This window comes from Drosophila miranda (assembly GCF_003369915.1).
Source record: "Drosophila miranda strain MSH22 chromosome Y unlocalized genomic scaffold, D.miranda_PacBio2.1 Contig_Y2_pilon, whole genome shotgun sequence".
In the NCBI taxonomy this organism is placed as follows: domain Eukaryota; kingdom Metazoa; phylum Arthropoda; class Insecta; order Diptera; family Drosophilidae; genus Drosophila; species Drosophila miranda.
The window spans coordinates 22,660,858-22,675,760 of record NW_022881614.1 but is presented as its reverse complement, the minus strand read 5'-3'; the positions used below and the strand labels follow the sequence as shown (position 1 = coordinate 22,675,760).

At 43.4% G+C, this 14,903-nt stretch overlaps 1 protein-coding gene, 1 long non-coding RNA gene and 1 pseudogene across 2 annotated transcripts; 2 read left to right on the top strand and 1 right to left on the bottom strand.

Annotated features, from left to right (window-relative positions):
* The first annotated feature begins 7,069 nt into the window (after window positions 1–7,069).
* LOC117192507 lies at window positions 7,070–7,795 on the top strand (annotated as a pseudogene).
* A 1,686-nt stretch (window positions 7,796–9,481) lies between these two features.
* LOC117192496 (spore coat protein SP96-like) lies at window positions 9,482–13,459 on the bottom strand. Its single transcript, XM_033397204.1, has 3 exons — window positions 13,330–13,459; window positions 13,193–13,253; window positions 9,482–10,443 (listed from the first exon to the last, which is right to left on the bottom strand). The coding sequence occupies exon 3, from the start codon at window positions 10,141–10,143 to the stop codon at window positions 9,583–9,585; it is 561 nt and encodes a 186-aa protein (XP_033253095.1). The 5' UTR covers window positions 10,144–10,443; window positions 13,193–13,253; window positions 13,330–13,459; the 3' UTR covers window positions 9,482–9,582.
* Window positions 10,725–11,671, top strand: LOC117192515. Its single transcript, XR_004474359.1, has 2 exons — window positions 10,725–10,970; window positions 11,493–11,671. It is a non-coding gene; the product is annotated as an uncharacterized LOC117192515 (long non-coding RNA).
* Window positions 13,460–14,903: the final 1,444 nt, after the last annotated feature.

The window sequence follows — 14,903 nt, the reverse complement described above, 5'->3', positions numbered from 1 at the left end:
GCACAAATTAGTCTCGCAAGCGGAGATGACAGGGGGATCTTCAACGGCTGCTAGCGCCGCACGGGCTTTCTCAGAGTTTTTAATACTTCCTGACACTATCCAGCCAAGTTTCGTCTTCTGCAATGTTGGCAATTGGTCTGACAGTCGAATCTGTCCAACGCACATTAATTCGAAAAACAAACCAGCACCTATCAACAGATCGACACGCTGGGGCTTGGCGAAATTAGGATCAGCTAGTTTTAGGTTATTTGGCATTGGCCAATCCTTTGCGTCTAGGCCGAAGTTAGGCTGCATTCCTGTGATTGAGGCAGTGATAATTGCAGAGAGGAAACCGCGATAGCTTTCGTCTTGAGATTGCAGGACGATGTCCACAGCCTTGCTGGATGGTAGAATTGACTCTCCAATACCGGCGATTTTAGCGTGAGACGGGTGAGGATCTAACTGCAGCTGATTGGCGAGTCTCGATGTTATAAAGTTAACCTGAGAAGCGGAATCTAAAATGGCACGACATGGAATAAGCGATCCAAAACGGCCCCTGACATATACGATTGCAGTAGCTAGCAGCACGTTTTGGCTAGGCAGAGATTTTTGACTCGAGGGGGGAGGGCTAATATATTTGCTTGCTACTAGGGCACTTGCAGGATCATGCTGGGTCGATTCCGTGCTCGGCGACGGCAACTCAGCGTCAGCGCCCGACTGCATGTGGAGCAGTGTGTGATGCTTGGCTTGGCAATTTCTACATGCCCCTGACTTGCAGCGTTGCAATGAATGGCCTTTGTTGAGGCAGTTTAGACATAAATGGCGCTTCTTCACCTCCTTGTATCGAGAAAAAACAGGGAGATCTATAAATGCCTGGCATCGGGATATGTAGTGCTCGGAGGATTTGCAATACTTGCATGTTGAGCTATTATGATCGTTAATGGAGGTGATTAGGGTGCTAGGTTTACTTTCTCCCACCTGCTGGCTAGGAATTGTTACCATAGCCGATCCCAAATTTTCCAGCATCCGACATCTTGCTTCCAAGAATGAGGCCATGCTTGACCACCGAGGCAATCCTGACGTCGGCAAGTTCTCTTCCCATTTCTCCTTGGTCTTGTGGTCCAATTTCGTGCCTATGATGAAGATCAGCAACCCATCGGAAATCTCCTGCGGGGTCGCCAAGGTCTGAAGTGCACGCAAGTGCGAATTGATTTTATCGCTGAGCGCGCGCAAGCCGATAGCCGAGCCCTTCTCCACCCCTTGCAGCCCGAAAATAGCCTTGACGTGTGCCTGAAAATGTAACAGTTTATTATCGAATCGCAACATTAGTAGATTCAACGCCTTGTCGTAATTCTCCTCAGAAAGTTCCAAGGAACGAATCGTATCCAGCGCAGCACCATCTAGACATCCACGAAGATATTGGAATTTTTCGATGATTGGTATACGATGGTCTTTGTGCACCATTGTCGAAAACATCGCGTGGAATTCTGGCCAATCCATGTAGCTCCCACTGAATCGCGGAAGCTGCAACTCGGGCATTCGAGAACGGCCTATACTATTATAGGCGAACAACGACGAATTCCCCTCGAGAGTATGCCGAGCCGTTGAATTGGCAACATTTACCGTGCGAGCAGCCATCAACTCCCGCGACAGCCTGGACCTAACCTTGACATAAACATTCGAAAAGTCCAGCCGGGCATCATGGGCTAACTGCAGGAAATCCAGCCTTTCAAGGCTCGTTTGAGCGGCATCGAAATCCGCATTCATTCGCTCGATTTGCTCTAAGCGAGCTTGAAGTTCTGCCTCATCTAACTCGGCAAGCTCTTCCTTGGTAAGAAAGCGATCCATGGCCTTTAGTTGGCGCGCGATGGACTCGGCCTTGTGCTTGTAGAAATCTACATCACTCGGCATTGCTGCGTTCGCGACATTGGTAGGCTCAGGTGCTGCCATGTTGAGGTTTTAAAAGAGTCTCTCAGCACGACCGAAAAAGACACCCTGTATACGTATAAACGTGGGAACCGAAAGCAAAGGGATTACAGCTAATGCCTTTAGCTGTGCGGCTGTGCGAGCTGTCCGATTCCGCTTTGTACTCCGCTTGTGTGTATTAGTGAGTTCGCTGCACTGCCTACCGCACTGCACTGACCGAATTGTCGCGACAGAGAAATTAATAGCCAGCAATGCGTGTATGTAGGTGTATGTAAGTGTGTTTTAGCACCGAATTGTGCTTAACCGCCGAAAATTTGCTAGGGCTAACGAATGTCGATCGCGAATGATTATTAATTGACACTGCAACTCAGAGATCACGTCGGGGTCACCAAACTTTATGTGGAGATAATGGTTTTTATCCCCAATCGGCCGACTAATTATTTCGAATTAAATAAAACTCGGCGCAGAAATAAAATTACGATATGTTCTTTAATGCGTGACATCCAAATTGCAAGTGTGGCTTGCCTGCCCTTTACATTGCCGCTCCGATCGCTAAGGGCAGCTTCGCTCGGCCGACGTCGGTAGGCAGACGCAAAGCGGAGATAGCGAAGAGCGAGCTGGCAGAGAGCGTTTAGCAGGGCAAGCAAGCGCAGAGCTTTAACAAACAAATGAGTGACATAGACATAAGTAACAAACAAAATAAGCGGCTGAGGGCCAAGAATTAGGTGCTATTTGGCAAGCAGCTAATCGGCTGGGTTCTGCTCCGAACACCATCTACAATGTCATCGAGGCGTTGACGCCAGCCAAATCGAACCCTTTGTTTTTTCTTTTGTTTCTTTCTTTTCCGCGCGTGCCGAACGTAATTCGGTTCTGCCGACCGTGCGCAGTAGCAGAGAACTTCGTTTTATCTTTTCGTCTTCTTTGCGACTGCGTCGACAGAACTCTTTTGCTTTGTTCTTTGCTATTTGCAATCGTCACACGGAGTTTTAATAAGAGAAAATAAGTAATCTGTGATTATTATTATTATCAGGTAAGTGCAGTTTTTAAATAATTAATAATATGTGTTGTACGCGTGTTAAATAAAAAAATCTCAATTGTATAAAAAGTTAAATTTATGAAAAAACTGTGTTCAAATTATATTAATGTTTCGCTGCATTCACATTATATTTCTTTATTCTTCTCTTATTCTCGGGAATAAAAGAAGAATAAAGAAATAGAATATAAATCCGTATTAGCGAATTAATTTGTTATAATCTGCGGTGGGCACGAAATTGCAATTTTTGAGCAGTCCAGCAGCAAAACAAACAACAAAAGAAAAGCAACAAAAAGTAACCCTTATTTGTGCGGCTTGGCTCGAGCATGTACATTTTTTTTGCGCGTGTTTTGTTTTTGTTGTTGGAGGAAATGAACAGCCCACCGCTGACCTACAGTGAACATTGTTGTTTTTGTTGAAACAAACAACCGTTTTAAAAATCGAACAAATTCTTTTTATACAATTGAACCAAATTAATAGTAATTGTACATATATATAATATATCCATATTATTTCAGCGGCGGTGAAGATGAAAATACCCCACGAGCCAGCAGAAAAAGTGATTCGGAAGGCTATTCACAATATTAAGAATAGCTATTTTCAAAAGGGCGCAAGGGACAAAAAATACTAAGCTCTGGCATCCTTAGACAATAATTAATAATAATTTTTAATAAATAAAACTAATTGGAAAAATAAACAATTGAATGTATTACTTTTTTATATTAAATGCATGATTTTTCGTGAAAAATCATCACTTACAAAATGCATGATATTTAGGTAAAAATCATCACCTATAAAATGCATGATTTTTAGGTAAAAATCATCGCTTATTATGTGCATGATCTTTAGGCAAAAATCATGCATTTAATAAGCGTGATTTAAGCCAAAAAATCATCACTTATAAAATGCATGATTTTTAGGTAAAAATCATCGCTTATTAAGTGCATGATTTTTCGGCAATGCTCGATGACAATGTCATCGATTATGCCCTAGGACATCTCCATGTTAATGTCATCAGCTCAGCGTATGGCCGGTCATCAACTATGTCATCGGGGGTAGTGACGCGGTCATCGACGTGTCAGCAGCTGAGTCATTAATGACCCGTACTGCAGGGTAGATATCGGATATATGTATGCATGTATGTGTTTCTATAGTATGTGTGTAGGTGTATCCGTGTTCCATGTAAAGTGTTTTCTTTTTGTGTGTTTGTGGCTGTGCGAATTATTATTAACAAAGTGCAGTGTTGTAAAACGAACAGAAAAAAACTTGTGACTTCCGGAAATAATAACGGAATCTCGACTCGTATGCGTTATACCAAAGACTATACAATACCAAGATGTTGCATGAGCGATCAAAAAGCTGTTCTATGGCGGTTCCTAACATTAGGACCTAAAAGGCACGTGGAGCGCGCGGGGTTTCAATTCCCTTTTCGCCTGTACTTCGTCTCTACCGCGACCCCGCTGCCCATCGGTTTCGTCTGTTCGGCAATGCCTTCACCAGCAACGAAATAATTCTGGACTCTCGAGCCTCAGCACCGTCGAAGCGGTGGTCGCGGATCGCCGATGTCTTTGGAGCGGCACAGTGGGACCTTTGACCGTCTTAGCTTGCTAAATTAGTTAGTGAATATGAGTTCAATAAATATTTGCACACTGAAAAAATGTTAAACTTTGAGTGCTTATATCTCCTAAACTAAAACTATCTTGAAAATTCGATTGGAAAATTCTCTATTAGATGCGTACATTAAATTTATCTAAAGCACTCATACAATTTTTTGACTATTTTGGCTGAGTCCCCACTGTGCCGCGCCAAAGACATCAGCGACCACGCTGCCCTACGGTTTCGGCACGCAGCACTGACATGCTTTCACACCGACTCGACGCTGACCGAGGCATTGACGAAGCCGAGTAGCATTTCGGAGGCGAAGGTAGCGTAAAAGAGAATTGAAGTACTAGCCCCGCGCGACCGTACCAATAAGCGTCAAACGAAAATTGAAAAAGCATTTGTTCCTCATGCAACATCTTGGTATTGTATAGTCTTTGGTTATACATATACTCGTACATAGTTCAACACCATCCACAATGCATTAACCTCGGAGTATTCGCATTTAAACGGATTAACGGATAACGGATAATAAAAACACCGAGAGAATGAACCAAAATAAATATTGGGAATGTAGTAGGTACATATAACCAATTGAGTAATCAATCGGAACACTCTCCACTCCATGATGATGACGATGCGCATGCGTAGTCACCGCGGGAACTTCCGTGCTTGGCTCACTGTTCCAAAGATAGAACATAAAATGACAGACACTCAGAAGAGGCACAGAAGACAGGGACTGTCTGTATTACTTACATAGCATCCTCTCCCTCATCTTCATACTCGTAGTCATCATCGTCGGCTCCAGAACCCTCCGATTGACGTCGCCGGCGATGGGATCTAGAATTGAAAGGAGGATCGTCAGGGCAACATTCTTTCGGTGTGATTTATGCGCATATGTCATATCTCAATGAACATTAGTTATTTCTTCTTTGATTGATGCATTCCTAATATAAAACGAGGGGGAACGTTGTGAGTTGCTGCGGACACCGCAACTCTACGGTTATACCCGATACTAAGTCAGTATGGCTCTCCTCCGGCAGACGCTGCTAATATTAAACGACACGACAAAGAGTGCGTGCGAGAGAGACAGAAAATCAGTCTGAGCGTGACGTCGGTCGCTGCGTAGCCACTGCAAATTGATTTGTTCCTATTGGCTATAAAAATGATCTGATCTGATCCAGATTCAGCAATCTGATAGATATGGTCATTATCTATGATTCTGCGTTTTTAGTTTTCTCGAATGTGCAATATTGTGGATGCAACAGATTTTCGTCCTTTGTGGGGCGGAAGGGGGTGGGGCGAAATTCTGAGATATACGTTTTGTAGTGAGATTTAACAGAAGTGCGGATACCAAATTTGGTTACTCTAGCCTTAAAAGTCTCTGAGATTTGTGGATGCCCAGATTTTCGTCCTTTGCGTGGGCGGAAGTGGGCGGGGCAAAGTTTTGAAATATTCTTGTAGCAGTGACATATCACAGAAGTCTGGATCCAAAACATCGTTGCTCTAGCTTTTATAGTCTTTGAGCACTATGCGCTGAAGGGGACGGACAGACGGTCGGACGGACGGACGGACAGACGAACGGACGGACAGACGGACGGACAGACATGGCTCAATCGACTCGGCTATTGATGCTGATCAAGAATATATATACTTTATGGGGTCGGAAACGATTCCTTCTGGACGTTACACACATCCACTTTTACCACAAATCTAATATACCCCAATACTAATTTTGAGTATCGGGTATAAAAAGGCCAGGTCCCAGTTCCCAGTTCCAGGCACTCCACTCATAGAAGCGTCCCCCTTTTTGCGTACGCAGCATCCGCAAAAGAGTGCCAAAAACTGGAATGGTAATGGTCGGGATTTAGTACAGTGGTCACTCGCTAAATTAAATCAACCAAAGTTGCTAATTGAATGAATTGCTAATACAGAGAAGCATACTCTGGAAAAACCAAAGCTTTCGGTATACCTTCCAGCAGCTGGTGGTCAGTGTTTGCGAGGACACACTGTGTCTGGTATTGGCACGGGCAAAATCAGTGCGGGCGGAAACTGAGTGCCGTCATCAAAACACACACGCACACACACACACACACTCTCGTCGCAGGCAAAGAGAGAAAGGAAGGGAGAGAGGCTGAAAAGACAGACACATGAAAGTCAGCAGAGGGGAGAAGGGTGGGTAAGTGAAGTGACAGCTGCCCCAGCCGCACCGCATCCGCATGACCGGGAAAACACTCTCCATTTGCAGGGGGCCTCCGCCGCCGCCGCCACCACAATCATTTGTTAAGCCTCGTGGCCATGACTACTGGACTCTGGCTGACCGTGTCCTGGTCAGATTTTTCGAGTTTTCTCGCCCTCTCTTACGCATCCATACACGAACACAACACACACCATCATCATCATCATCAACACCAGCAAATGGGAGAAAAAGAACAACAGTGCTGCTGCTGTTGCAGCCTCCTCCACCAACCATCACGCTTCCGTGTTTCGAAATTCAATTTATGTATACTTTATGGTGGGAGACGAACCGAACGAACGGAGCAAAATTTACAGTTTGGCCGATTAGCTGAATGGAGTTGTTGTAACAGTGTGACTGTATTTTATATTGTCAGCTGTTTGCCATCGTAATCAGTGCTGCCATGCCAACTTTCCGTAAGATCTAGCGAATGAACATCTGGCAGCGCTGTACAGCTGTTTATTGAAAATTACTTAACTTCTTATTAAAATCTTTCATATTTTCCGCCATTTACCTCAAGTAGTTCAACTGTTTAAATAGAGGGACCTTAAGTGAGCTAAGTTAATTTTTGATCTGTATATTTTGGTATATAAGATCTGCGCCGATTTTCTTCAAAAGTTCATAGCAAGTGGGGAAAAAGTGATATACAAAATTACTTAACAAAAACATGCTGCAGGGATTGATTCAGAGGTGAAAATCAATGAAAATTCTTTTGTATGGAACATTAATAACTATTGTTATTTTAGAACCTGCCTGGTGGAATTCAACACGGCACAAACCATCCTAGTGCGCCAGAAGCATGCCTTCGACCGGACCGTGCTCAAGCCGAAGGTCCGCTGCCACTTCCCCAAGCCCCGCGAGGTGAAACGCATCAACGTCCACGCAACGTCCTCGCATGTCCACCCCAGAGGGACGTCGTGTACTGATGCGCAGGATACTGAAGGGCAGACACAATATCTCGCCTTAGCCTCTATATCAATAAAGCTTTATTTGGATTTTTACTTTTCATAAAAGTACAGGTAGCTGTTTTAGCATTAATCTTTTTTCATGGAAGACGTGCGCGAATAGAACTGATTGATGCTCTTTGTCAGCCAGCCGGCGTCGTCCTGCTGAAAGACGATGCGGAAGGCTGATGTCTCCACAGGATATAAGGCAATTCACTTGGCACATTCGCTCCAGAGGAATGGCCGGCACGAGATACAGCTTCTCTTTCTCAAAGTCAATGGCACGGACGACACCTGATGGGGAATACGCGAAATGATCAGTGAAATAATCAACTGAAATGGTTGAACTCTGCTTACCTATGCCCAGGCACACGGGCAGATCCTGAGCTTCCAGATGGGCCAAGTAAACCACATTGGCTTCCATTCCAGCGATATTTCTACTCTTATGGTTAGGTATTATATTAATATCTATATACGGTCACACCATCCAAGGGATATAGAATAAAAGAGAATCTTGAAGACAACGCGTGCTTAAGTCTGAGTGTCAATACACTACATAATTGGCGACGAGCATAAAATAAAACGTATTAATATACATACACATGTTAAAAGTGCATATAATATATGAATAGCAACATGACGAAAAATGAAGCACCAACATTCTATCAAATGGCAACAATTGCTGAGTTTTCGCCACACCAAGAAACGTTCTGCATTTGGAAGGAAAAATTCGACATTTGTGCGAATTGAATGTGAAAGAGGAAAACACAAAAAAGGCAGTTTTGTTGAAGTCGATCGGTACAGCGGCTTACACTGTACATAGTTTGTGCAATCCGGTATCACCCGTATCAAAAGCATACAAAGAATTATGTGAAATTTTAAAAACACACTACACACCACCTTCACTCATATTCAGAGAAAGAAAAAAATTTCACATGTTCACATTTTAGTTTTCTCGTATCGTTGAAATTGTGGATGCCACAGATTTTCGCCCTTTGTGGGGGCGGAAGTGGGCGGGGCAAAGTTTTGAAATATTCTTGTAGCAGTGACATATCACAGAAGTCTGGATCCAAAACATCGTTGCTCTCGCTCTTATAGTCTTTGAACACTAGGCGCTGAAAGGGAAGGACAGACGGACAGACGGACGGACGGACAGACGGACAGACAGACATGGCTCAATCGACTCGGCTATTGATGCTGATCAAGAATATGTATACTTTATGGGGTCGGAAACGATTCCTTCTGGACGTTACACACATCCACTTTTACCACAAATCTAATATACCCCAATACTCATTTTGAGTATCGGGTATAAAAAGTATCCCACCGAATAAACTGCCGAAGAACCAGTGCCCATCCTTGGGATATAGTTTTCCAGCACTAATTGCAGCTCTCATTTAAAGCTCGAGGATCGTTTACAAACACTAACTGTCAACACGCAAATTAAGCTGCAGCTAAAAGCATATATATACATATGTACAATTTATAAATACATATATATTAACTATATCTACATACACTTCTTTATCTAGTTTGCTAACATTTATGTACAAACACAACTCCACTAAAAGTCTTTTCTGACTGCAACAGGGATGTTGTTAAGCCATTTTTATGAAGTTCAACTCTCGTTTTACACAGGACAAAAGGCAATAAAAATACAATATCAATATAAAAGAAAAACAAGAGAGTTACAGATTAAGAGATGGAGAGGCAGAGAGAGAGAGACAGAACTAAGCTAACTCCTGGCTGGTTGGAGGAGACACACACACACTCACATAAAGAGGGGGAGGGAGGACAACAGCTTAGATGTGACAACGACAAGAGACAGTAGACAAGAGAGACAACACACACAATCACGGGCGCGTTCACACAAAAGCGACATCATTTACCTTTGGCGACATTTCAGACAGTGATGTTGTTGCTGTTGTTGTAGTTGACATTGTTGCTGTTGGTGTGATTGTTGTAGTTGTTGTTGTTGCAGATGATGATGATGCAGATGATGATGAAGTTGTTAGAGTATTGTTGTTGTTTTTATGGTTGTTGTTGTCTAATACAATGTCTGTGATGGCAACAATGTGAGAGGATGGGGATGAGTTTGAGGGTGAGGATGAGGGTGAGCAGGTCCCTGTGGCCGATGTAGAGGTGGACATGGATGGCAACGAAGACGTTTCAACAGCTTCGATTGATGGCACAACAGAGGAGGAGGACACTGACACTGAGGAGGTGGCATCATAGGGTGAGAATGGCTTCTGCTTGCTATTGCTGCTGCTGTGCTGTGGTGGGGTGGGGGGCGATATGGGTGGGGGTGTGGTGTTATCAGCGGTGCTGAATGTGGTAACAGTATCCACGGCAACGGCATCCACCTGATTCCCTGCTTCCTCCTCCATGTAACTGGACTTTACCATGTCCGTGGCAGAGCCAGGCATCCCAGTTGTGGCTGTTGCGGCAGCCGCTGTGGTGGTGTCCACATCATTTTCCTGGAATTTCCCTGCAGCGGCGCCCAATTGCTGGAGTTCCACATCCTCTACATCATCATCATCGTCAGCACCAGCACCACCCTCATCGACGGACGATGGCCCGAGCACTGGGACCAGCTCCTTGATGTTCTTCGTATTCTCAATAGTCTTGCTTATCACGGACTCCAGCTTGGAGACGCTCTCCTCGATCTCCTCCTCCACACTGGCCACCGAGGGCGTGGCAGACGCAGAGGCAGAATCCCCCTCCGACTTGGGTTAGTCGATGATTCGATTGTTAGTTACGATTAGTATTTGGTTTTCGATGGCGATATCGATATCGATTTCAGTTTAAACATTCATCAAACAAGTGAGAGAACGAGAGAACACAATGAGAGCGATATATAGACAGAGAGAGATAGAGCGAGAAAGAAATGGCAAAAGAGAAGAAAAAACGTATACACCATATGATGAATTACAGTTATTTATAGTGTAAATATGTATATACCCTGCAGTACCAGCAGTGAGCGATGACGAATGCCATCTCAAATGTCATCGAGGCGTTGACGCCAGCCAAATCGAACCCTTTGTTTTTTCTTTTGTTTCTTTCTTTTCCGCGCGTGCCGAACGTAATTCGGTTCTGCCGACCGTGCGCAGTAGCAGAGAACTTCGTTTTATCTTTTCGTCTTCTTTGCGACTGCGTCGACAGAACTCTTTTGCTTTGTTCTTTGCTATTTGCAATCGTCACACGGAGTTTTAATAAGTGAAAATAAGTAATCTGTGATTATTATTATTATCAGGTAAGTGCAGTTTTTAAATAATTAATAATATGTGTTGTACGCGTGTTAAATAAAAAAAATCTCAATTGTATAAAAAGTTAAATTTATGAAAAAACTGTGTTCAAATTATATTAATGTTTCGCTGCATTCACATTATATTTCTTTATTCTTCTCTTATGCTCGGGAATAAAAGAAGAATAAAGAAATAGAATATAAATCCGTATTAGCGAATTAATTTTTTATAATCTGCGGTGGGCACGAAATTGCAATTTTTGAGCAGTCCAGCAGCAAAACAAACAACAAAAGAAAAGCAACAAAAAGTAACCCTTATTTGTGCGGCTTGGCTCGAGCATGTACATTTTTTTTGCGAGTGTTTTGTTTTTGTTGTTGGAGGAAATGAACAGCCCACCGCTGACCTACAGTGAACATTGTTGTTTTTGTTGAAACAAACAACCGTTTTAAAAATCGAACAAATTCTTTTTATACAATTGAACCAAATTAATAGTAATTGTACATATATATAATATATCCATATTATTTCAGCTGCGGTGAAGATGAAAATACCCCACGAGCCAGCAGAAAAAGTGATTCGGAAGGCTATTCACAATATTAAGAATAGCTATTTTCAAAAGGGCGCAAGGGACAAAAAATACCAAGCTCTGGCATCCTTAGACAATAATTAATAATAATTTTTAATAAATAAAACTAATTGGAAAAATAAACAATTGAATGTATTACTTTTTTATATTAAATGCATGATTTTTCGTGAAAAATCATCACTTACAAAATGCATGATATTTAGGTAAAAATCATCACCTATAAAATGCATGATTTTTAGGTAAAAATCATCGCTTATTATGTGCATGATCTTTAGGCAAAAATCATGCATTTAATAAGCGTGATTTAAGCCAAAAAATCATCACTTATAAAATGCATGATTTTTAGGTAAAAATCATCGCTTATTAAGTGCATGATTTTTCGGCAATGCTCGATGACAATGTCATCGATTATGCCCTAGGACATCTCCATGTTAATGTCATCAGCTCAGCGTATGGCCGGTCATCAACTATGTCATCGGGGGTAGTGACGCGGTCATCGACGTGTCAGCAGCTGAGTCATTAATGACCCGTACTGCAGGGTAGATATCGGATATATGTATGCATGTATGTGTTTCTATAGTATGTGTGTAGGTGTATCCGTGTTCCATGTAAAGTGTTTTCTTTTTGTGTGTTTGTGGCTGTGCGAATTGTTATTAACAAAGTGCAGTGTTGTAAAACGAACAGAAAAAAACTTGTGACTTCCGGAAATAATAACGGAATCTCGACTCGTATGCGTTATACCAAAGACTATACAATACCAAGATGTTGCATGAGCGACCAAAAAGCTGTTCTACGGCGGTTCCTAACATTAGGACCTAAAAGGCACGTGGAGCGCGCGGGGTTTCAATTCCCTTTTCGCCTGTACTTCGTCTCTACCGCTACCCCGCTGCCCATCGGTTTCGTCTGTTCGGCAATGCCTTCACCAGCAACGAAATAATTCTGGACTCTCGAGCCTCAGCACCGTCGAAGCGGTGGTCGCGGATTACCGATGTCTTTGGAGCGGCACAGTGGGACCTTTGACCGTCTTAGCTTGCTAAATTAGTTAGTGAATATGAGTTCAATAAATATTTGCACACTGAAAAAATGTTAAACTTTGAGTGCTTATATCTCCTAAACTAAAACTATCTTGAAAATTCGATTGGAAAATTCTCTATTAGATGCGTACATTAAATTTATCTAAAGCACTCATACAATTTTTTGACTATTTTGGCTGAGTCCCCACTGTGCCGCGCCAAAGACATCAGCGACCACGCTGCCCTACGGTTTCGGCACGCAGCACTGACATGCTTTCACACCGACTCGACGCTGACCGAGGCATTGACGAAGCCGAGTAGCATTTCGGAGGCGAAGGTAGCGTAAAAGAGAATTGAAGTACTAGCCCCGCGCGACCGTACCAATAAGCGTCAAACGAAAATTGAAAAAGCATTTGTTCCTCATGCAACATCTTGGTATTGTATAGTCTTTGGTTATACATATACTCGTACATAGTTCAACACCATCCACAATGCATTAACCTCGGAGTATTCGCATTTAAACGGATTAACGGATAACGGATAATAAAAACACCGAGAGAATGAACCAAAATAAATATTCGGAATGTAGTAGGTACATATAACCAATTGAGTAATCAATCGGAACACTCTCCACTCCATGATGATGACGATGCGCATGCGTAGTCACCGCGGGAACTTCCGTGCTTGGCTCACTGTTCCAAAGATAGAACATAAAATGACAGACACTCAGAAGAGGCACAGAAGACAGGGACTGTCTGTATTACTTACATAGCATCCTCTCCCTCATCTTCATACTCGTAGTCATCATCGTCGGCTCCAGAACCCTCCGATTGACGTCGCCGGCGATGGGATCTAGAATTGAAAGGAGGATCGTCAGGGCAACATTCTTTCGGTGTGATTTATGCGCATATGTCATATCTCAATGAACATTAGTTATTTCTTCTTTGATTGATGCATTCCTAATATAAAACGAGGGGGAACGTTGTGAGTTGCTGCGGACACCGCAACTCTACGGTTATACCCGATACTAAGTCAGTATGGCTCTCCTCCGGCAGACGCTGCTAATATTAAACGACACGACAAAGAGTGCGTGCGAGAGAGACAGAAAAGCAGTCTGAGCGTGACGTCGGTCGCTGCGTAGCCACTGCAAATTGATTTGTTCATATTGGCTATAAAAATGATCTGATCTGATCCAGATTCAGCAATCTGATAGATATGGTCATTATCTATGATTCTGCGTTTTTAGTTTTCTCGAATGTGCAATATTGTGGATGCAACAGATTTTCGTCCTTTGTGGGGGCGGAAGGGGGTGGGGCGAAATTCTGAGATATACGTTTTGTAGTGAGATTTAACAGAAGGGCGGATACCAAATTTGGTTACTCTAGCCTTAAAAGTCTCTGAGATTTGTGGATGCCCAGATTTTCGTCCTTTGCGTGGGCGGAAGTGGGCGGGGCAAAGTTTTGAAATATTCTTGTAGCAGTGACATATCACAGAAGTCTGGATCCAAAACATCGTTGCTCTAGCTTTTATAGTCTTTGAGCACTATGCGCTGAAGGGGACGGACAGACGGTCGGACGGACGGACGGACAGACGAACGGACGGACAGACGGACAGACAGACATGGCTCAATCGACTCGGCTATTGATGCTGATCAAGAATATATATACTTTATGGGGTCGGAAACGATTCCTTCTGGACGTTACACACATCCACTTTTACCACAAATCTCATATACCCCAATACTAATTTTGAGTATCGGGTATAAAAAGGCCAGGTCCCAGTTCCCAGTTCCAGGCACTCCACTCATAGAAGCGTCCCCCTTTTTGCGTACGCAGCATCCGCAAAAGAGTGCCAAAAACTGGAATGGTAATGGTCGGGATTTAGTACAGTGGTCACTCGCTAAATTAAATCAACCAAAGTTGCTAATTGAATGAAGTGCTAATACAGAGAAGCATACTCTGGAAAAACCAAAGCTTTCGGTATACCTTCCAGCAGCTGGTGGTCAGTGTTTGCGAGGACACACTGTGTCTGGTATTGGCACGGGCAAAATCAGTGCGGGCGGAAACTGAGTGCCGTCATCAAAACACACACGCACACACACTCTCGTCGCAGGCAAAGAGAGAAAGGAAGGGAGAGAGGCTGAAAAGACAGACACATGAAAGTCAGCAGAGGGGAAAAGGGTGGGTAAGTGAAGTGACAGCTGCCCCAGCCGCACCGCATCCGCATGACCGGGAAAACACTCTCCATTTGCAGGGGGCCTCCGCCGCCGCCGCCACCACAATCATTTGTTAAGCCTCGTGGCCATGACTACTGGACTCTGGTTGACCGTGTCCTGGTCAGAT